The sequence below is a fragment of the Phocoena sinus genome, chromosome 20 (genome assembly GCF_008692025.1).
Source record: "Phocoena sinus isolate mPhoSin1 chromosome 20, mPhoSin1.pri, whole genome shotgun sequence".
Taxonomy (NCBI): Eukaryota; Metazoa; Chordata; class Mammalia; order Artiodactyla; family Phocoenidae; genus Phocoena; species Phocoena sinus.
In genome coordinates this window covers 45,099,481-45,120,022 of record NC_045782.1, presented here as the reverse complement: position 1 = coordinate 45,120,022, position 20,542 = coordinate 45,099,481, and the positions used below count along the sequence as shown (strand labels likewise).

At 39.1% G+C, this 20,542-nt stretch overlaps 1 protein-coding gene across 14 annotated transcripts in view; it reads left to right on the top strand.

Moving 5' to 3' along the window:
- Positions 1-20,542, top strand: part of BPTF (bromodomain PHD finger transcription factor) — a 135,309-nt gene that overhangs the window by 99,527 nt on the left and 15,240 nt on the right. For 6 of the 14 annotated variants that reach the window (XM_032615624.1, XM_032615620.1, XM_032615621.1 and 3 more), the window contains 10 exons: positions 69-315; positions 675-836; positions 1,053-1,204; positions 2,098-2,206; positions 6,004-6,221; positions 9,169-9,391; positions 10,121-11,013; positions 12,849-12,931; positions 13,242-13,467; positions 17,038-17,366. In XM_032615624.1, the coding sequence (XP_032471515.1) occupies positions 69-315; positions 675-836; positions 1,053-1,204; positions 2,098-2,206; positions 6,004-6,221; positions 9,169-9,391; positions 10,121-11,013; positions 12,849-12,931; positions 13,242-13,467; positions 17,038-17,366 (2,642 nt within the window). Of the gene's footprint in view, positions 1-68; positions 316-674; positions 837-1,052; positions 1,205-2,097; positions 2,207-6,003; positions 6,222-9,168; positions 9,392-10,120; positions 11,014-12,848; positions 12,932-13,241; positions 13,468-17,037; positions 17,367-20,195; positions 20,370-20,542 lie in introns of all 14 variants that reach the window. The other 8 variants (XM_032615627.1, XM_032615625.1, XM_032615628.1 and 5 more) reach the window with 6 other exon arrangements.

The window sequence follows — 20,542 nt, the reverse complement described above, 5'->3', positions numbered from 1 at the left end:
CTTCATGCAGAATGGTGTTTTTATTTGGAACAATTTTGGTTCATGATTTCTCTCCCTGACTTTTCTAGAAACGATTGGAACAGCAGAAGCCTACAGTAATTGCAGCTTCCACTACTTCCCCAACAAACAGTACAACTAGTACCATCTCTCCAGCACAGAAAGTTATGGTGGCCCCCATAAGTGGCTCAGTTACAACTGGCACTAAAATGGTACTAACTACTAAAGTTGGATCTCCAGCTACAGTAACATTCCAGCAGAACAAGAACTTTCATCAGACCTTTGCTACCTGGGTTAAGCAAGGCCAGTCAAATTCAGGTACACAACTGTGATTAAATAAAAGATTGCTTTCATTCAAGAAAAAGAAATTTCAGTCCTTTACCTACTGAAATGAAATGTTTCTTTAGAAAAGTATTTTTCTTCTGCAGCTGATTGAGCAAACAAACTGTAACAGTAGGTTTGTTACAGATAATATTCATAATATTACATTAGCAAAACTCCTCTCTTACATTATTTCACTTTCAGCATTTACATGGTTCACTTACTTTGAGTGGAGAGGAATGTTTTCTTAAAAATACAAAATGAGCCACATTTCATGCATTGGTGCCTTCCTAGAAGTCACTACGTTGCTGGTTATTTTAAATCTGAAGCTTATTAAATGTCTTATACCCCATTAGCCACCAGCACAGCTGCCACATCTGCTACAACCATTGCCAGCACAGGTCAGACGTTCCAAATTACAGGCAATCCAGTCACTATGGCAGGAAAAGTAATTACCAAACTGCCACTTCCTGCAAACAGCAAGATTGTCGCTGTAAATGTGCCAGCAACGCAAGGAGGTAAGGGAAATGTGAAGAGTTTTAATTCACATTTGCCAGATCATACTGTTGCCATTATTTTTCATTTCCTTTTCACTGATTTCAGTCTTCGGATCTCACATTTTATGTAGCCCACTATAAACCCCCGCCACACCTGGTTTCTCCTCAGGAACCAAGCAATACCTGATGTTTTATGAAAGGGGCAGTTATCAATTACTTCTTCATCTTTTTTTCAAGGCGTTGTTCAAGTACAGCAGAAAGTCCTGGGTATCATTCCATCCAGTACAGGTACAAGTCAACAAACCTTTACTTCATTCCAGCCCAGGACAGCAACAGTCACGATTAGGCCCAATACCTCAAGCTCTGGAGGAACTACAAGCACTTCCCAAGTAAGAGTTCTTTACAGGTTTATTTGGTGTTAACCACATTGGTTGAAGTTTTTAGAATGGCCTCTTCCAGGATTAATCCAGCTTCTAATTTTTCTTTACCTTTTACTTAATCTGTGACAAAGTACTGATTTTTTAAAAAATCTGTTACTTACATTTCAAGTGAACTGTTAATTTTTAACATTTAGTTAATAGCACATTCGTATAGTTTATGAATCATAAGAATTGCTTTCCAGGATTTTACAAAGAAAATGTCTTTATTGAAAACAATGGGCAATACTGGATCACCCAGGAAAACGACGTGCTATGCAGCTAAGAAGTAGAGTGAAAACATAATCCACAGCATTAACTAGTCTATCAGCTGATATGCACACATATTAGATACATCATTTCCTTGGCACTCGTATTATGGAAAAAGTTTAATGTTTTGCAGACTTGAGAATGTTCTAAACCTAACACTGAAAATAATATGCTGTGTAGTCTCTCCTTTAAATTAGGAAAGAACTTCTGGTCTCTGATCTTGCCCCTGTGTTCTCCAGGTTACAGATAAGGATTGGAGCTCAGGGAAAATAGGACTCATCATTTTCCTGTGAGCAACTGTGGTGGTTATAGAGCAGAGCTTTCTTGGGTCTTGTATCCTTCCTTTTAGTCTGTAGGCTATTCTTGGTATCAGTGACAAGGAATTTCTTGCGATCTCATTTATATTACTTTTTTCCCCTCAAAGTTCTATCTTTATTCTGATGCTTAATATAATTTAATATGTAATGTCCAAGAGCTTCTGTAATTTCTGTAGACATGTTTATCAATATGGAAAGTTTTAAGATATCTGTTCTAAGTCCATCATGCTTTAGTCTTTTAAAAACATTTTAATTCATTGTCCTTTGTGTTATTTGTAGGTAATCACAGGGCCTCAGATCCGCCCTGGTATGACGGTGATTAGAACACCACTCCAACAGTCAACACTAGGAAAGGCAATTATTCGAACACCTGTGATGGTACAGCCAGGTATTCATCCATCCAGTATTATCATTTTACATCTAAAGAGTCAGTCTAGGAAATCTATAATATTCTGTATTTGGCACTCTACCTACTGGAAAATACCAATATGAATTAAGATTTCGAAGCATACTAAATTTCTGATTCATCATGGGATACACCCATAAGATTTTGTTTCATTTCTGGCATTGTCAATAAGAGAAAAGCAGGTCCAAGTATGCTTGTTAAAAATGTTCTTAAAACCTCTAGTAAATGAGATAGATACATTCAGATCATTGGAGTAGAGAGAATGAGCAAAGAAAACAGTCTGTGTGGCAAAAGATAAAATCAAGGAAATGGCTAAGAAGCATTTAAATGGAAAGCATAAAACAAGATTACAGAGGCAGTGCCTGCCCTTTTTAATGTAAATAAGTTAAAGCTGCCATATTAAAAGTTGAAGCCTGTAAAGATTGAGTGAAAAAAGAAATCGAACTGTGCATTTATGAGAAACATTCCTAAAAGCAAATCACCAGAGAACGTAAAACATAAAAAGATGGTCAAAGACATGAAATAAAGGACAAAGAAAGAAGGGATAGGCAGAGGGAAGACATGCATAATCCTAATATTGAACAGAGTCGAATTCAGTATTTTAAAGAAACAATAACTAGGACAAAGAAAGTCACTTTATATTTGGCTTAAAGATACAGATTGCAGTGAAGGTGCAATCTTGGATCTTTAAATAAGATGTCATTGAAGTGTATAAAGCAAAAACTATTTGAGATCAAGGAGCGATTAACAGAAGCATAGTAGACCAGAAACAGACTGTATCAACTTTTGTACCTTTAGGAATACACATTAGTTTTAAATATTTATAAGCTATTTGTATGAAAATGGTCTTATAATGAGCCACAGGTAAAACCTTGATGAATTCCAAAAAGTAGAATGTGTATAGGCTACATGTTTTGTAGTAAAGCTAGAAATTAACATTAAGGTATTATACTAAAAACGCTTACTTGCTTGGAATTTAAAAACGTATGTTCTCAAAAGTAGCTTTTATGTTAAAGAAACATCAAATGTGTCATCACAAACAGATTATCAAGTAGCAGCTAAGCCAGGCTGCAAAGCTGAACTGAGAGGCAAACTCATTCATTCAACAAATATTTTTGAGCACCCACTCTAGGCAGTTGAAACACATTGGTGAACAAAACAGACAAAAAAAAAACCATATTAAATCTTAACCAGAAGTTAGAAGAATATATAAAACAAGTCTTAAATGAAAACAGGAAGAAGGAAGTAATGATTATAAGACAGAAAAGGCAAATATTAAACCATTTTCTTTTTGCAAGTCTAGAGAAAGGGGAACAAAATGCTAGTTTACAAAAAGTAGGAATGAGAATGCAATAAAAATAGAAGGAACTAAATCTGTTTGAATAACAAGGCATAATTATATACTATGCTTATAAATTTCAAGTCTTAATGACTCACATCAAGGAAAGAAATTTGGAAAGTTGCCATAGTGTTACCTACAAAAAAGAATTCCAGACCTCATGGTTTTATGGGTAAAATTCTTTGAAATGGTTAGGAAACAATTTCCTTCTTATAAAAAATAGTTGCAGGCCATAAGGGGAAAGGGGTAGATAAATTCTTTCCCATTCATTTTACAAATTTAGCATAATTCTAATATGAAACATAGCATAGTATTTTTTTAAAGGAAATATCCTAATGCCTAAGCAAAATTTACCCCAGAGAAGAAAGTATGATTCCTTATTTCAGTTAATGCTACAGAGACAATTGGTAAAATTCAGTATCTATTCATGTTTAAAAATAGCTGTCAGTTAGGCAGCCAACTAAAAGGAAAGATAAAACTAATGTAAAGAAGAAAAGTTTATGGATGATAAATGGTAATATACTTAGACTTGAATATGTGAATATATAGCTTCACATATGAGTGTGTCTGGTGTGTCGTATGAAAAGCAAGGTGGCCAGTGAGGCTGGTGGGGCCCAGTGAAGACAGTAAGAGTCTTAGGAGTTGTGGTCAGAGAGGTCGAGGGTGGATGGATGTGTGTAGTGTGTGTCTGAGTGTGTGCAGGTCAACTTATCCCTATTCCTACCACCACGCTAGCCTTTCCCAAAGTTGAACACTCCCAGGTTGTAATAAAAAGTGTTTTAATTTTTGAATTTTGATGATAATCTAAACATAATTGAACATGTACATATTGGGGATCATCTGAATGACCATCATATAATCAGTCAATACCAGCCCTTTTATCCATCTGTTTATGATGACACCGTATCAATACAAGGTGATATAAGGATGTATGTATACATATAGCCGATTCACTTTGTTGTACAGCAGAAACTAACACATTGAAAAGCAATTATAGTCCAATAAAGATGGAAAAAAGAAAATACAAGGTGATAAACGAAAGTAACTTTTCATTAACTGTTCCTCAAACTGCAGTACAAGGACAGAGTGTTGGAGTCCAGAAGTTCTCAACTTCAAGCACCTGTCTATATGTACTGCGCTGTTTTTTGATTCATCTTGAAGAATAAGTGGACAACAATAACCAAGTAAAGTTTAGAAGAAAGAGTAATGATGAAAAACTTACACTGCCAATTTCTATAGCATATTTACAAGCCACCAGAATTTAGGAGCATGATACCAAAGGAAAGTAGACCAACTGAAGTAATGCAGGCACTGTGATGCTATCATACTATTTCTGATAGCTGGAATGTGATACTTTAGTGATAGGGTTGGAAAGGGTTCACTGAAATGGGCACCCAGTGGTGATGGGAGTATGAATGGGTATAACCTTTCTAAATTCAATTTAATACTATGTTCCTGCTATGAATCCAGTAATTTTGGGAGGAGTATATTCTAAGGAAATAATTAGAAGCACATAAAAATTTATAAGCAGGGATTTCACCAGGGTATTATTTAAAAAAAGAAAAAGGGAAAGTATTCTAAATGTCAAAATAGGTTTAATTTTATACATAATGCAATAATATTAAGCACCGGTCATTTTAAAAAAAATACACAGAAATATATATGTAGACATATGAGGAAAAACAGGAAGTGAATACAAAATTTCAGAAATATAATATTTACTAATTAATAATGAATTCAGATTTTATAAGTGTAAAATTAGCTGCCAAATAATTACCACCTGCTTTTTCTTCTAGTTTCATCAGGTTAAATGAGAAACAGAAGTTTTTAGAAGACTATGGAGCCATTTCAGTTAAACTTCATTCATTCTATAGATGTTTATTCAACTAACTATGGAAGCACTTGAGCACCTTGCTCTAGTATTGAGGATACAGGGGTTCTTGCCCTCTTGGTTCCTTCCAACTAAGTAGCAGATAGCTGTAAGAAAAACTCATTTATACATATAATTGTCCCAGAATATTCCAGATTCTATATGTTTTGTTTAAAAATCACATAAATTATTATCTTTTCATTTATATTCCTAAGGAAAGGCAGCCTAATGGCACATTTTACATAGGCTCTTCCATCTTCCCTATTGTCATTTTGGCTTTAGATTCATAGGAAGAGCATTATTATTTTTTTTTATTTTATTTATTTTTTGACTACTGCAGAGAGCAGGAATGGGAGAGTGGTTGTTAGTGAGCTGTGTGGAAACAGGCTCACTGACAACCAGGTGGGTCCTTTGGATGTGGATATATGGCTGAATGCATCAGTATGTCAGCATCCCGTAAGTCTTTTTGAAAATTGAGAAGAATACATTCATCTGAAGCGTTAAACGACATTTCAACTCAGAGTATTGCTTAGGGCATGGAAGCATTCTAATGTTTTGCTCTTTGCATAGGTACTCCTCAGCAGGTCGTGACGCAGATCATCAGAGGGCAGCCTGTGTCCACTGCGATCTCTGCCCCTAGTACAGTTTCCTCAACACCTGCACAGAAAGGACTAACTTCAGGAGCACCCACTGCAAGTCTACAGCCTTCAACCTCACAGCCCCCTCGCCCCCAGCAAGGACAGGTGAAGCTTACCATGGCTCAACTCACCCAGTTAACACAGGGCCACGTAAGTAATGTGACTTCCATTTTAACTTTACGAGTGATCTTACTTACTCTTGCTGTAAGCTTTAAAACACATACTTAATCTTTGGACGTTTAAAAATCTACTTACTTTTTTAAATGTCTGGTTCCTAGAGTCAAACAAAAATACTTTTTTTTTTTTTTTTTTTCTTAATTTTATTTATATTTTTAATTTTTACTATTTATTTGGTTGCGCCGGGTCTTAGTTGCGGCAGGCAGGCTCCATAGTTGCGGCATGCATGTGGGAACTAGTTCCCTGAACAGGGATCGAACCCGGGCCCCCTGCATTGGGAGTGTGGAGTCTTATCCACTGCACCACCAGGGAAGTCCCAAAAATACTTTTTTTTAAAAAAATTTCTTTCTTTCTTTCTTTTTGGCTGCATTGGGTCTTCATTGCTGTGCGTGGGCTTTCTCTAGTTGTGGCGAGCGGGACCACTCTTTGTTTTGGTGTGTGGGCTTCTCATTGTGGTGGCTTCTCTTGTTGTGGAACGTGGGCTCTAGGCATGCGGGCTTCAGCAGTTGTGGCTCACGGGCTCAGTAGTTGTGGCACACAGGCTTAGTTGCTCCGTGGCATGAGAGATCTTCCCGGACCAGGGCTCGAACCCATGCCCCCTGCATTGGCAGGCGGATTCTTAACCACTGCACCACCAGGGAAGCCCAGGAAAGGCTTTCTTAAAGACAGAAAATACTAACCATAAAGGAAAAGATTTATAAATTCAACAACCTTAGAAATAAGAACTTTAGTTCATCAGACATTATAAAAGAGTGAAAAGAATGAGGAAAGGTATAATTACAACCAGCCAAGGACTATTCTGCAGAATACATGAAGAATTACTACTACAAATTAAGGAAGAAAAAAATCCAGATAGTTCGGTAGGAAAAAAGAGCAAACAAACTTGTCGAGAAAAGAGGAAATCTAAACGTCCATAAATCCAAAAAACTGCTGAATTTTGTTAGTAATGAGGGAAATGCATATTAAAACCACATATCTAAGAGATTAGTATAAAATAAAATGTCAGACAAAATCAAGAGACAGCAAAGACATGGAGCAGAATGAACTCTCATACACACCTGGTAGTATTATAAATTGCTTTAGCCACCTTGAAAAACTGTAGACACTATGTAGCAAAGCTGAAGACACATGCCGCACGTCATAGTAGTTCTCCTTCTAGGTATGTTTCCTGGAGAAGTTCTTGTTCGTCTGAGCACCAGGGCGATGGACATGAATATATACAGCAGCATTGTTCATAAGAGTCAAAAACTGGGAACGACCCAAATGTCAATCTGCAGTCAATTAGATAAATAAGTTGCCTTCCTCCAGCAATGGAAGTGAACAAACAACAGCCACATAGAACTACATTGCTGAGCTAAATAAAAAAAAAGCAAGTAACAAACAGAACTGCAGTATGATCTATTTGCATAAGATTCAGAAACAGGCAGAACTAGCTATATGTGTAGGGTTATGGGCCTGCTGCATTGCCTACCTGGAGGGGACACCATTTGAATTCTTCCCTGAATGGTGCTCCTGAAGTTGTGAGTCTGTGGCCCTTAGAGAGCTATACCCAAGTGGTCGCACTATGAAGAAGTGCAGTTATTGTAACAGTGAGAGTAGTGCTTACCTCTAGGGCAAAGGAGGGGAATTAAGACCAGAGCAGCTCACACGGGGGCCTTCTTGGATACTGGCAGTGATGACCTGAATGCTGGTTTTATAGACGTTCACTTTACAATTATTCGTTAAACTATACTTGGTATTGTATGTAGTTTTGACTGTGCACAAAAATGTTTTAGAAAAGCAATAGTGAATAAGGCAGGGGTCCTCAACTGGTTTGCGGCCTGTTAGGAACCAGGCCACACGGCAGGAGGTGAGGGGTGGGCGAGCGAGCGAAGCTTCATCTGCCGCTCCCCGTCCCTCCCCGTCCCGCGCGTCACTGCCTGCACCGTCACCCACCCACCCACCCCGTCCGTGGAAAAATTGTCTTCCACGAAACCAGTCCCTGGTGCCCAAAAGGCTGGGGACTGCTATAGTAAGGGACTCCTGAGTAAAGTGCATGGAGCTTAGCATCACTGTAGGAACTTTGTAGCATCAGTTTTGGCTGTTGGGAACTTAGGGTGGCTTGTTTTTACGTTTGCTTTCTAATTTTCCACCATGTTCCTGATGGTTGAGGATTAAGAAGTCCTGGACAGAAGAGGCAGTGCAGATGGAGTTTTTAGTTCCTAGTCCCCATTTGGATGATTACTCAGACATTAGTGACCTTCCTCACATGGTGTTTGCATTCCACGTCTAGAACCCTAAGCTTTCTATACGTTGGCACACACCAACACACTCCATAGGTCATTTGGTACATAGTGAAAAAACTGAAACTAGGAGACCTGGGCTTCTCATTATATCTCACCTTGAACTTGCCCTCTCACTCTGGGTAGGAGTCTTGAACTTTCTAACTTGAGTTTCCTAATTGGTAGAAAGATTGTAGTAATATTTTCTCTCCCTAATCCGCAAAGTCACAAGTCTATTGTGAGAATCAAATGAGGCATGTCTAAAGTATGTCTAAAGATGCTTTGAAAGTTATAAAATAAGATGATTTAAAATCAGAATTTTGTGCAGACCTTAGTTATTCACTTCACACCCTTATTTGATAGATTGGGAAATTTAGATCCAGAGCAGCGATGTTACTTACAGACAGATAACCTGTCTGTCCGTTTGGAGAACTCAGACTGGAACTCTGGATTGTTAGTTCATGCTTTTTCCACTAAACACCATCAATCTTTTAAAATAAATATTCTTATTTTAGCTTATCTGAATTTTTCTTGGTACCATTCCATAGACATTCAAATACATATGTTCATTATTTTAAAGGAACTGTTCAACATAAAAATGGTATACTTGCAGATCGATCCTTTGAACACGGTTTACATGTTGTGTGTTTTTTCCGTAGGGTGGCAATCAAGGTTTGACAGTAGTGATTCAAGGACAAGGCCAAACTACTGGACAGTTGCAGTTGATACCTCAAGGGGTGACTATACTTCCCGGTCCAGGACAGCAGCTGATGCAAGCCGCAATGCCAAACGGTACCGTCCAGCGGTTCCTCTTCACCCCACTGGCAACAACAGCCACGGCAACCAGCAGCACCACCACCACTGTTTCCACTACAGCAGCAGGTAGAACCTGGGCTTGTGGGAAATGCTGCTTGTTAGTGTCACGGGTTGCTAGGTGACAGAGGGGGCCAGAGGGCCGGTCTTTATCTTTGGGAGGATGTGCCTCAAGCTGGTGAGTGTCACAGCTGACTGGTCAGCCTCACAAGAGCTTGACCAGATCTCTTGCTCTGACAGCCTCCCTGTCACCACCACCCCCCGTTAAAAACTATAGAAAGCGGGGGGTTGGCACAAAACAGTAAAGTATCGTGGTGACTGTGCCCACTCCTAACTCCTCACCAAGCCTGTAGGAACTGATTGAGTCATGACGTGCTCTCAGGGCAGGTGGGTATTTCCAGCTCATAACCTATGATTGGGAGCTTCAGGACCAGAGCACTTGGTGAGCCTCCTGCTGCAAGCGGCCGTCACTCACTGGCGTCACGCCATAGGAGAGGAATGTGGGCTGGCCTTAGCCTGGGCCAGAAGACCTGGCTGATTTCCGGAGACTGTGCCTTGCTTTGGAAGCCAGCCCTCTGGAGACTTAGCAAAATGTGCGGAGGGCAGCCATGAACAGGGCCTGTGTTCCCCAATTTAGGAGAGTCCTGACCTAGGTGTTTCTAGATGGAGCATTTCTAGGGCATCAATCTTCTGTACTGAAATGCAGAATTCTCACCTTTAGAAAATCCCCTTCAAATTCTTGTTAAACCACAGTGTCATGTTCTAGAGTAAGAAATATTTGGTCTTTCCTTTTCACAGGTACAAGTGAACAAAGACAGAGTAAATTATCGCCCCTGACACAGGTGCAGCCAGCCAAGAGCCTGCCTCCAGCTCAGCCGTCGAGCGTGAGTCCTGCAGAAGCCCAGCCTCAGACTGCTCAGCCCGCACAGCCCCAGCCCCCAACCCAACCCCCGTCCCCAGCTCAGCCTGAAGCCCAGACCCAAGCAACTTCTGCCTCCCACGTCCCTCCTGAAGCACAGCCCACCCAAGCACAGTCCTCCAAACCCCAAGGTGCAGGACAGTGTCAGCCTCAGAGTAATGTCCAAGGACAGTCTCCTGCTCGTGTCCAGAGTCCACCACAGACTCGAATGCGTCCATCAACTCCATCCCAAGTGTCTCCTGGACAGCAGTCCCAGGGTCAGACTACAGCCTCACAGCCGATTCCAATTCAGCCACACACATCTCTTCAGCCACCTTCCCAGGGCCAGCCACAGTCACAACCCCAGGTACAGTCTTCAACTCAAACTCTTTCATCAGGACAAACGTTAAGCCAAGTTACTGTTTCGTCCCCATCCCGTCCTCTGCTCCAAGTACGGCAGCCTCAGCCCCAAGTCCTTGCTGTGCCGCAGCTGCAACAAGTCCAGGTTCTCTCCCAGATCCAGTCACAGGTTGTGGCTCAGATACAGGCTCAGCAAGGTGGTGTGCCCCAGCAGCTCAAACTCCAGGTCCCCGTTCAGAGGCAGCAGAGCAGCCCTGTGCAGACCCATCAGATTCAGAATGTGGTTACAGTACAGGCAGCCAGTGTGCAAGAGCAGTTGCAAAGGGTTCAGCAACTCAGGGATCAGCAGCAAAAGAAGAAGCAGCAACAGATAGAAATTAAGCGGGAACACACCCTCCAAGCTTCTAATCAAAGTGAAATCATTCAGAAACAGGTAAAGTTATTAAGTAAAAGCAGCATGTTCAGTAGCTTGAATTATTGTGCTGTGCATTAGACTTAGTGTTTGGTTGTGTTAGCTTTCCTTAAATAAGACACAAAAGTCATTGATGCTTCAGGTTAGAAGCAGCACTGGGTTGACCAAAACGTACTGAATGACTGTTATGGTTTGGAACTCTGTTGGATATAAACAGTCAGTGCTTACTGGAAAAACTACGTGTATTTTGGGAGAACTAAGTTGGAAAGAGTGGACTTAGGAAGTTTAAGTATCATTGATACGAAACCTGAAGGTTTAACTAAGTTTGGAAGCCACTTCAGGCATCATAGCAATTTCTTTGCAGTTATTTGCAGTTATCATTCCTTAGTTTGCACGTAGACTAAGCAAATGTTATAGACAGATTAAACTCATTTGTGCTTCCAGCCACACCTTCGTAAAAAAAAGATTTAAATAGTATTACTCCATAGCATAAATAAAAAGTGGCATTGTGCAGTAGCTTTGTAGTGAAGTAAGGCAATTTAGATGAGTTAGAATTATTCTGCTTGAAACGAAGCCACGTGTATAGTGACATCCTCTATAGCATTGCGGGAGAATGTGCAGCGTTCCGCACTAGTCAGGAGTTTGTGTGGGTTTCAAGTGTTCCCAAGTCAGGAGAACCCAGTTCCTGGGTCTCCCGTTTACAGTCTGTGAAACCCACTGATCTCCCCTGAGCTATATCCTCATTAAAACTCTCTCCGTTTCAGCCACACAGGGTTACTGTAATGATTAAATGAGGTCATGTATGTAGAAGCACTTTTTATTTTATTTTTTATTGAAATATATTTGACATATAACATTGTATAAATTTAATTTAAGGTATATGTCTTATTGGTTTTATACATTCACATCTTATAATATGACTGCCATTGTAGCAATAATTAACTCCCCTATCATGTCACATAATTTTCATTTCCTTTTAGTGGTTGGAATAATTAAGATCTAGTCTCTTAGCAACTTTGATGATTGTAATGTTGTTAGAAGTGTTTTAAGCAGCAGAGGAATTTTTTTTTTTTTTTTTTTTTTTGCGGTACGCGGGCCTCTCACTGTTGTGGCCTCTCCCGTTGCGGAGCACAGGCTCCAGACGCGCAGGCTCAGCGGCCATGGCTCACGGGCCCAGCCGCTCCACGGTATGTGGGATACTCCCGGACCGGGGCACGAACCCGCGTCGCCTGCACTGGCAGGCGGACTCTCAACCACTGCGCCACCAGGGAAGCCCCAGCAGAGGGATTTTGAAGATGTATAGTAATATTCTTAAAAAATTAACGTCATATATAATGTGTTAAAATGCATTATTATCCAGCTTTTAGCACTGTATGGTCCATGAACTGAGAATTATTACAATGTCTGTCTTTACCCTAATCTCTGCGCAAGGTGGCAATGGGGCGGGGGTGGGGTGATCTTTAAAATGAATGCCTGGGACGGAGAGCATAATGTTAAAAACATGGTTATTGGAGGATGATAGCTGGGTTAAAATTAGAGCTGTATTAATTCTTTAATCTCAAACAAGTTAGTAAGTTCTTTATGTCTCACTATCTCATTTATAAAAGTTTCCCTACCTTTCAGCATTGTTACGGTGAATAAACAAGGTAATGTCAGCTGCTTCCCTGGGCACGGTGCCGGGTATGTGATAAGCACCCAGGCCACACAGTAGCTCTCATTTTATTTGTATTACGATATAAAATTTTTAGTTTCTTTGGGAAACACATACATGTGCTCAGATTTCTACTGTTGTTACCTGTGCACCAACTTGTAGTCATTATAAAATATGCATTTTTGGATTTTGTTCTGTCCTGAAGGTGGTGATGAAGCATAATGCTGTAATAGAACATTTAAAACAGAAAAAGACCATGACTCCAGCTGAAAGAGAAGAGAATCAAAGGTAGGGAGAAATGTTTATAACCCATTACACTGGGTCTCACTGTATATCAGTCTCTTCTCTTTAACACACACACACACACACACACACACACACACACACACGAGTTCTGAGTTTGTATTGTTTTTATCTTGATTGAAGTTTATTAAATGAGAACACTCAGTACTAATAGATGCTCATAACTGGTTCCAATCGCTCTGAAGCTTCCCAGTCACAGAAAGTTTGTACCAACTGTAAAGACGTAGAAAAATTTTGTCTTAAGCTTTTCAGAAGGAAATGCCCAGTATTACATAGATTGTGTATTTCTCTCTAGAATGATTGTCTGTAACCAGGTGATGAAGTATATTTTGGATAAGATAGATAAAGAAGAAAAACAGGCAGCAAAAAAACGGAAGCGAGAGGAGAGCGTGGAACAGAAACGTAGCAAACAGAATGCCAGCAAGCTCTCTGCACTGCTCTTCAAGCACAAAGAGCAACTCAAAGCCGAAATACTGAAGAAGAGAGCACTGCTAGACAAAGACCTACAAATTGAAGTGCAGGTAAGAAGGTATTTTCTATCATCCTGTGTTCAGTGTTTAGCATCAAATTTTATTCTTCTTTTCCCCTTGAAATTTCCATTAAGCTTAAAATTTGAGCTTGTTTTCTAGATTTTACATTTTTGTCCCTAGAATGAGAAGTAGTAGGACATACATCTTTTAAAGCATGACAGAGATTTTTGTATCTACATGTATATTGTAATCTCTAAACTAGCCACTCGAGGAGGTTAGTCTTTTGATTAAAACATTCGAGGACCCTCTTGGCAACAATAGCCCTTATTGTCTGTGACGCAGTCTTTGCCAAAAGTTATCAGGAGCCACGTTTCTTGAGAAAGGTAGACAGAGAAACTGCAAAACAATGTTGAAAGAAAAATAAAGTGTGCTTATTAAATAAGACCAGATTTCTTTCTTGACTTGTAAATGATCTGCAGGCATGGCTAATCCTCTGCTTACTTAGGGAATTTGTTGAAAATTTAAAGAAGACATCTATTCATACATATTTAAACAGTTTTTTAAAAGAGAAGTGGGCTATATAAAGCATCCCTAGAAGTGCCTTGTACATTTTAAGAAGGTGAGAGATGTTAAGACAACACTGATCATCCTACTAACAAACACTGTACATAACTGTGAGACATTAGAGATCTTCCCACTGAAGTCAGAAACCAGACGGTAGTGCCCAGAATCAACATTATTGCTTAGCATCTCTAGAAATTCTAGCTAAGGTTAAGCCAGAGAAAGAAAGGAGATAAAATTTGTTATTGTGTATATATGATTATTATATCAAAACCCCAAAGAAAAATTATTAAGATCTAAGAGAGAGTTCAATAAGGTAGTCACTGCTAGATAAATACTGAGATCGCGACCATTGTCCAAGTAAACAAAAATAAGGGTCGGTAATCTTTGATTATCCCCCCTCCAAAGATGACCATTTTAAAATAATTTTAGGATATAGCTTACATATATTACTTTTAATAAATGTATTCACATATAAACACATTTTAAACAAAATCAGAATCACGCTGGAGACAACATATACTGAACATTTTTCTTTTTCTGCACTGTACATACTATGCAGCCATTTAAAAATGTTAACAACTACTGCAAATATTCTAGTATATAGTCGTGGTGTTGTTTCTGACAGTGTATCGCTTATCCAATGAGGAAGAAAAATTATACTTAAAGAAAATGTTCAGCATTATTTTAACTATAGAATTTATTGCTAAGATGATTTAGTTTGAGGAACAACATTCAAACGTATATGTACTAGCATATTTTAAAATTTATTTTTAATTATAAAGATTTTATTTTTTATTTTCAGCATATGTGATTGGTCCTTTATATCTACCTGTTCTTATATCATTTATGTTTGCCTTTTTAGAAAATAGACTTCATTTTTAAGAGCAGTTTTAAATTTACATAAAAATTATGCAGAAAGCAGAGAGTTCTCGTATACTACCCCCAACCCCAGTTTCTCCTATTATTAACATCTTGCATTAGGGTGGCATATTTGTACAATTCATAAGCCAGTATTGATACATTATTATTAACTAAAGTCCATAGTTTACATTAAGTTTCACTCTTTGTGTTGTGTAGTTCTGTGCATTTGACAAATGAGTGATGTCATATAATCATGCTACATAACAGAATACAGAATCATATTACAGTATCATACAGAATAGTTTCACTGTCCTAAAAATGTGTTGTCTTCTACCTTTTCCTCCCTCCTCCATCCCCCTCTGCTTGTCTTTTCAATATTTCTTACTCATTTTTAATAGAACTTATGCCTTCATTTAACTCTTTGAATGTCTCATACATATTATAAAGTTTTTTGTCAGATTGTTCTATAAAACATAAAAATTCACTTGGAGTAAATTCAGATTAGGTTATTGATTTTTGTTGGTTGCTTTTTCTTTTTTTTTTTTTACATTACATGTTTTTATTGTTTATCATTTGATTTTGCATTTGGAATTTTAAGTTAGAGGAGTTTTATTTTTGTTTCCTCCCTCCAGAAGCCTAGTGTAGCACAGCCAGCCTTTAACATCCAGCAGGGAGCCTGCACTTCCCCGTTCTGAATCTGGAGCCCAGGAGGCCTGCAGTTTTAGCCCTGGTCATGGTTTTGTGTTTCCGTTCCATAGAGACATTTATATCTTATTCAAGCATGGCTATCTTTTCAGTTTTCTCTTTTTTATATCTTACTACCATGGGAATGTTCTTGAAGAGGTATGTCAAAGTATGTACCTACTACACTGTCTTGACGATCTTGGTTTTCCTAAAATCCATCTCTTCAGGCTATAAACACATCATATTATTAGGAAAATGAAACTCAAGATTTACTTTCTTCCCTAGGAAAAAGTTCAGACTTTGTTTTTAAATAGAGAAGGACTGTAGAATTGTCACACAGCATATCTTCTCAGTTATAAGACTATTTAGACTCCAGATAGAGGAAAGAGGTTCATTAAACCAGGATCATTCTGGTTTATTTGTTAGAATTTTTTTGATGTTTAAAAACTTGGTCATAGCTCTGGTTTAATTACACCAAGCTTGTTCATGAATGCCAGTCACAGTGATTTTTCTCTAAGGAAATAAAAGTTCTTTTTTTTTTTTTTAATTTATTTATTATTTACTTTTGGCTGTGTTGGGTCATTGTTGCTGCACGTGGGCTTTCTCTAGTTGCAGCGAGCAGGGGCTACTCTTCGTTGCAGTGCGCAGGCTTCTCGTTGCGGTGGCTTCTCTTGTTGCGGAGCTCGGGCTCTAGGCACATGGGCTTCAGTAGTTGTGGCTCGCGGGCTCTAGAGCACAGGCTCAGTAGTTGTGGCACATGGGCTTAGTTGCTCCGCGGCATGTGGGATCTTCCTGGGTCAGGGCTCGAACCCATGTGCCCTGCATTGGCAGGCAGATTCTTAGCCACTGCACCACCAGGGAAGTCCAAGGGAAATAAAAGTTCTTTCATCATCATTTCTCAGAATAAGTTGTAGCACTAGGTAGCAGAGGTGTGTCTGTAAAATACCTCACATGGGAAAAAGTATTTTAATTTATGCAAAATTTGTATTGAGAAAATAGCTCTCCTTGCAGTCTTAAATTCTAGCCACAGGAGCACAGTAAATAAGGCACATCTGTCTTACTCTGCTCTGGGCTGGTCAGGCCACATCTGGAGTATCATGTCCAGTTCACGTTGAGGCTCACTCTAAGGAGACACACGGAGATTTGCCGGAAGAAAGCAGCCAGCGAGCGAGGACACTTGAAATCATGTCCTGAGTGATGACTGAAATGACCAGGGCAGGACCCTGGCATGCAGGAGGGGCCGTTCTTTCTACACACTTGCTCATCTTTCTGTCAGACCTCCTTTGAAGAGAGCTAGCAGTTTCCTAGTTGTTGTGTAATCTTCATCTTCTATTTCTAGTTGTTTTAATTGGGTTTAAGGTGTAGTAAGAACCCTCTTGTTTGGAGTTAACAAGACTCCCTCACTTTAGAGTGAACTGTGGAGCTGCTCAGACAAGGGAGGTGATGTAACGTCCTCTGGCCAGAACGTTACATAAGTCAGTTGATGGTCTTATATTCTTTGATTGACAACAGGAAGAGCTCAAGAGGGACCTGAAAATTAAGAAGGAAAAAGACATGATGCAGGCCACAGCTGTCGCTGCCACCTCCCCCGCCGCAGCACCGGCACCTCCAGCCCCTCCGCCTTCCCCGCCACCTCCGCCCCCGCCGCAGCACTCGGGCCCCCTAGCCACGGCCACGACCACGGCCACGCTGCCTGTGGCTTCCCAGAAGAGGAAGCGAGAAGAGGAAAGAGACTCAAGCTCCAAGTCGAAGAAGAAGAAAATGATCTCTACTACCTCAAAGGAAACGAAGAAGGACACAAAGCTTTACTGTATTTGTAAAACGCCTTACGATGAATCTAAGTGAGTAGATCTTTTTGAGCTCTAGTTTATTTTCTTAAAAGTTTAGCTCAGTTTCCAGTTTTGAAGAAAATGAGTATATCAGTAGCAATGTAAATAAAAACAGTTAAAAATAAGGATAATACTATTTCATCTGTGGTTTTGCAGCTGATATTTTTAACGTTGACACTAGAATAAAAGTTTGGTTCTTTTTCCACGTGTTCATGATTCGTGTTTGTCCTTCATCATATTTTCTGTCAGATAAGCTTTCTGTTGCTCCTTTGCTGTCTCCTCTTCTCTCTGGATCAACTCCAGATCAATTAGTAATGCTGTCTGGAGAAAGGTGTGTTACTGTCACCGCCCAAAGTTGAGATCATCTGTTCTGGAATCTTCCCAACCCCACGATTACATCCAATCCTAAAGACGACCTACATACGAATGGTGCCAAGGGGCTTTTGAGTTTGAGTGGTTTTGGATTTTTATCATGTAATTTTAAGTAATTCTATGGTTTTTGTATTAGAATACTGTAACCTAATGTTATTTTTGTCAAAGCTCCCACTTTCTTATTGGGGACAAAAGTCAGAAAAATACAAAAAGTGATTTCTTTCACTCATTCCTCAAGTACTACACTCAAAAATTTGATAAACATGGCAGCTGGAAGCTGCTTTTGACAGTTGTAACTTGTATTTGGTGATATATACAAGATTTTAGAGACAGTAATCTGTAAACATGGTTACACTTTTTTTTTTTCCTATCATTATTATCACTCAGCTAGGTATTTAGCTTCCATTTTCAACATTCAAATGCAGGCCAAGTTTTTAAAGCCAAAATTAACCACAGTGTTAATTTTACAGTACCCAAAAGTTTATTTGATTGTGATAAAAAAGTATGATCATTTAGAATTAGGAATGCTTAATGTCTACTGTAAGTGGATGCCTAATCAATTAATAAAATAAAATTGTTTGATGATGTTTAAGCTGTAACACTGAAGCTGCGTTAGCGGTGCTATTTAAATTACAGTCTGTTTGCAAGTGCTAAATCAAAACTTTTTGTTGGTAGATTTAGCTGTGTGTTGAATCAAACACAGATCAGTGTAGGCATCTGCACTTTTCATTGTCTTACTTTGTGAGAAATTAGACGTGATATAAAAAGTAGAACCCTATTGATTGATTTTCCCCTTAGTCCAGTACAAGTCCAATGCAATTTTTGTCAATTTACTTTCTTTACAAAAGATTTTCTTTCTTTACAGAAAGATCTGCTTATGGAATTTCCTTAAATAACCAGACATTTTGGCCTATTTAGAATATTCAGATCAGAGAAATTCATTTCACACACGACTTTTTTTAACACCCAAATTGCATAAACTGCAGCACACGTGTACGTATGCTCATTTATTGAGTTTGCCTCATGATTTGGGGAGATTTCATATTTTTTAGTTTTTCATTATTCACATTTCAGTATACCGGCTTCATTCATTCCCTATTCTAGTTGGGAAGAGTTAGTGGTTCTTAAGGAGTATTTAGTGATCTCTTGTTCCAAAGTAGGCTCCTTTGGGAATCTAGTGAGAGTGACTAAAACCTGAAATTCAAGTCCTGAACTCACTTACAGAACACACAGCCCACCACCTGGTGAAGGCAACATACCAAAACGCCCCGAAGGCCTCCACGTGCGGCAGTGAAAATCGTGCGGGAATCATAATTCAAAAGAAAAAAGTTAGTGGCAATAGGATACACCACACAACCATTATTCCTTTACGTTCAAAAGCAGGTTAGGTGGAAGCTTGAGGACTATTTCGATTCCTGTAGGCGAATCTGCCAAGAAACACCTTGGTAGAACCGATGGTATCAGCAAGGCCAGTCTGGTTCCCTGCAATTCACGCTTATTCTTGCCATGACTTTGACAAGGCGTTCCTCCGGAGCATTCGTCAACACTTTGATACACTGTGTGTTTGTCATAGAGATGCTTTTCCCTTTACCGTTTGGGATCTTACATTACAAAAGACTTGAGGATTAATTAACTGATAACCCACAGTTGCACACTCATACAGCCCCATCCTGTAGACCCTCTTGCGGTTTTAGATTAACTGTCCTTACATCACTCTCCACTCCGTGTGTCCCTGTTTTTGAATTGAAGTAGTTCTTCACCAGCTAACTAAACTGGCCACTCCACATTGCCACACACATTCTACTAACTGAAAAACTGGCCCATGTCATAGTCTGTTAAAATTAAATTCCAGTATTTACTTAGAAAACTTGGTAGAAACTGAATTACTACATGTACCTTTTTTAGTTTTCTTCTTCATACCATGTTTTGACCATTTTTCTTCTACAACTGGCTGACCTCCTGCATGTTCCTTGTAGTGTAACTTCTCCTTGGTGTTTGCGCTTTGCTTTGTTTTCAAATTTAAATCGCGAGATACATTTTCAAACCTATCTAAGAAATAGCCCTGATTTTGAAATGGCTTCTGTGGCATAGGTTTGACAGATGTAAGTCTTTGATTCTTTGGCTTTGGTTTTTGTGCCTGTTACAGTTTTACACACATTCATTAAGAGGGAGACATTACCATCAGTGTGTTGTTTATTTTTTCAAATTCCAGTGTGTTTTTAAAGACCCACATTTCACTAAACAGTGTATTTGTTGAAATTGATGTGAGCGACTCTATGTCCCCACACTTGATATAGCATCAGATGCTGTAGTTTGTCAGGGTTAGAATGGTTGGATTCAGGATGTTTAGCTGACTCATTGCAGAAAGTTATCCTGTAAGAACGTGAATCAGGACAGGGAAGACAGACTTACGTACCATGCAGCTCAAAATGACAATTACATTGTCATTTTCATTGTGAATGCTTTTAGGTTCTATATTGGCTGTGATCTTTGTACTAACTGGTATCATGGAGAATGTGTTGGCATCACAGAAAAGGAGGCTAAGAAAATGGATGTGTACATCTGTAATGATTGTAAACGGGCACAAGAGGGCAACAGTGAGGAATTGTACTGTATCTGCAGAACACCTTATGATGAGTCACAGTGAGTTCTGATAAGAGCATCATATTTAATAATTTAGGAAGCCAAATTGCTCTGACTGGTTACTTATTTGTTTTAAAATAAAAAGCAAGGTATTTTTCTGCATATATTATACACTTACATTACAAATTCTTTTCCAATTTTTTTTCTCTTCTTCCCTCTTTACCTCCCCTTCA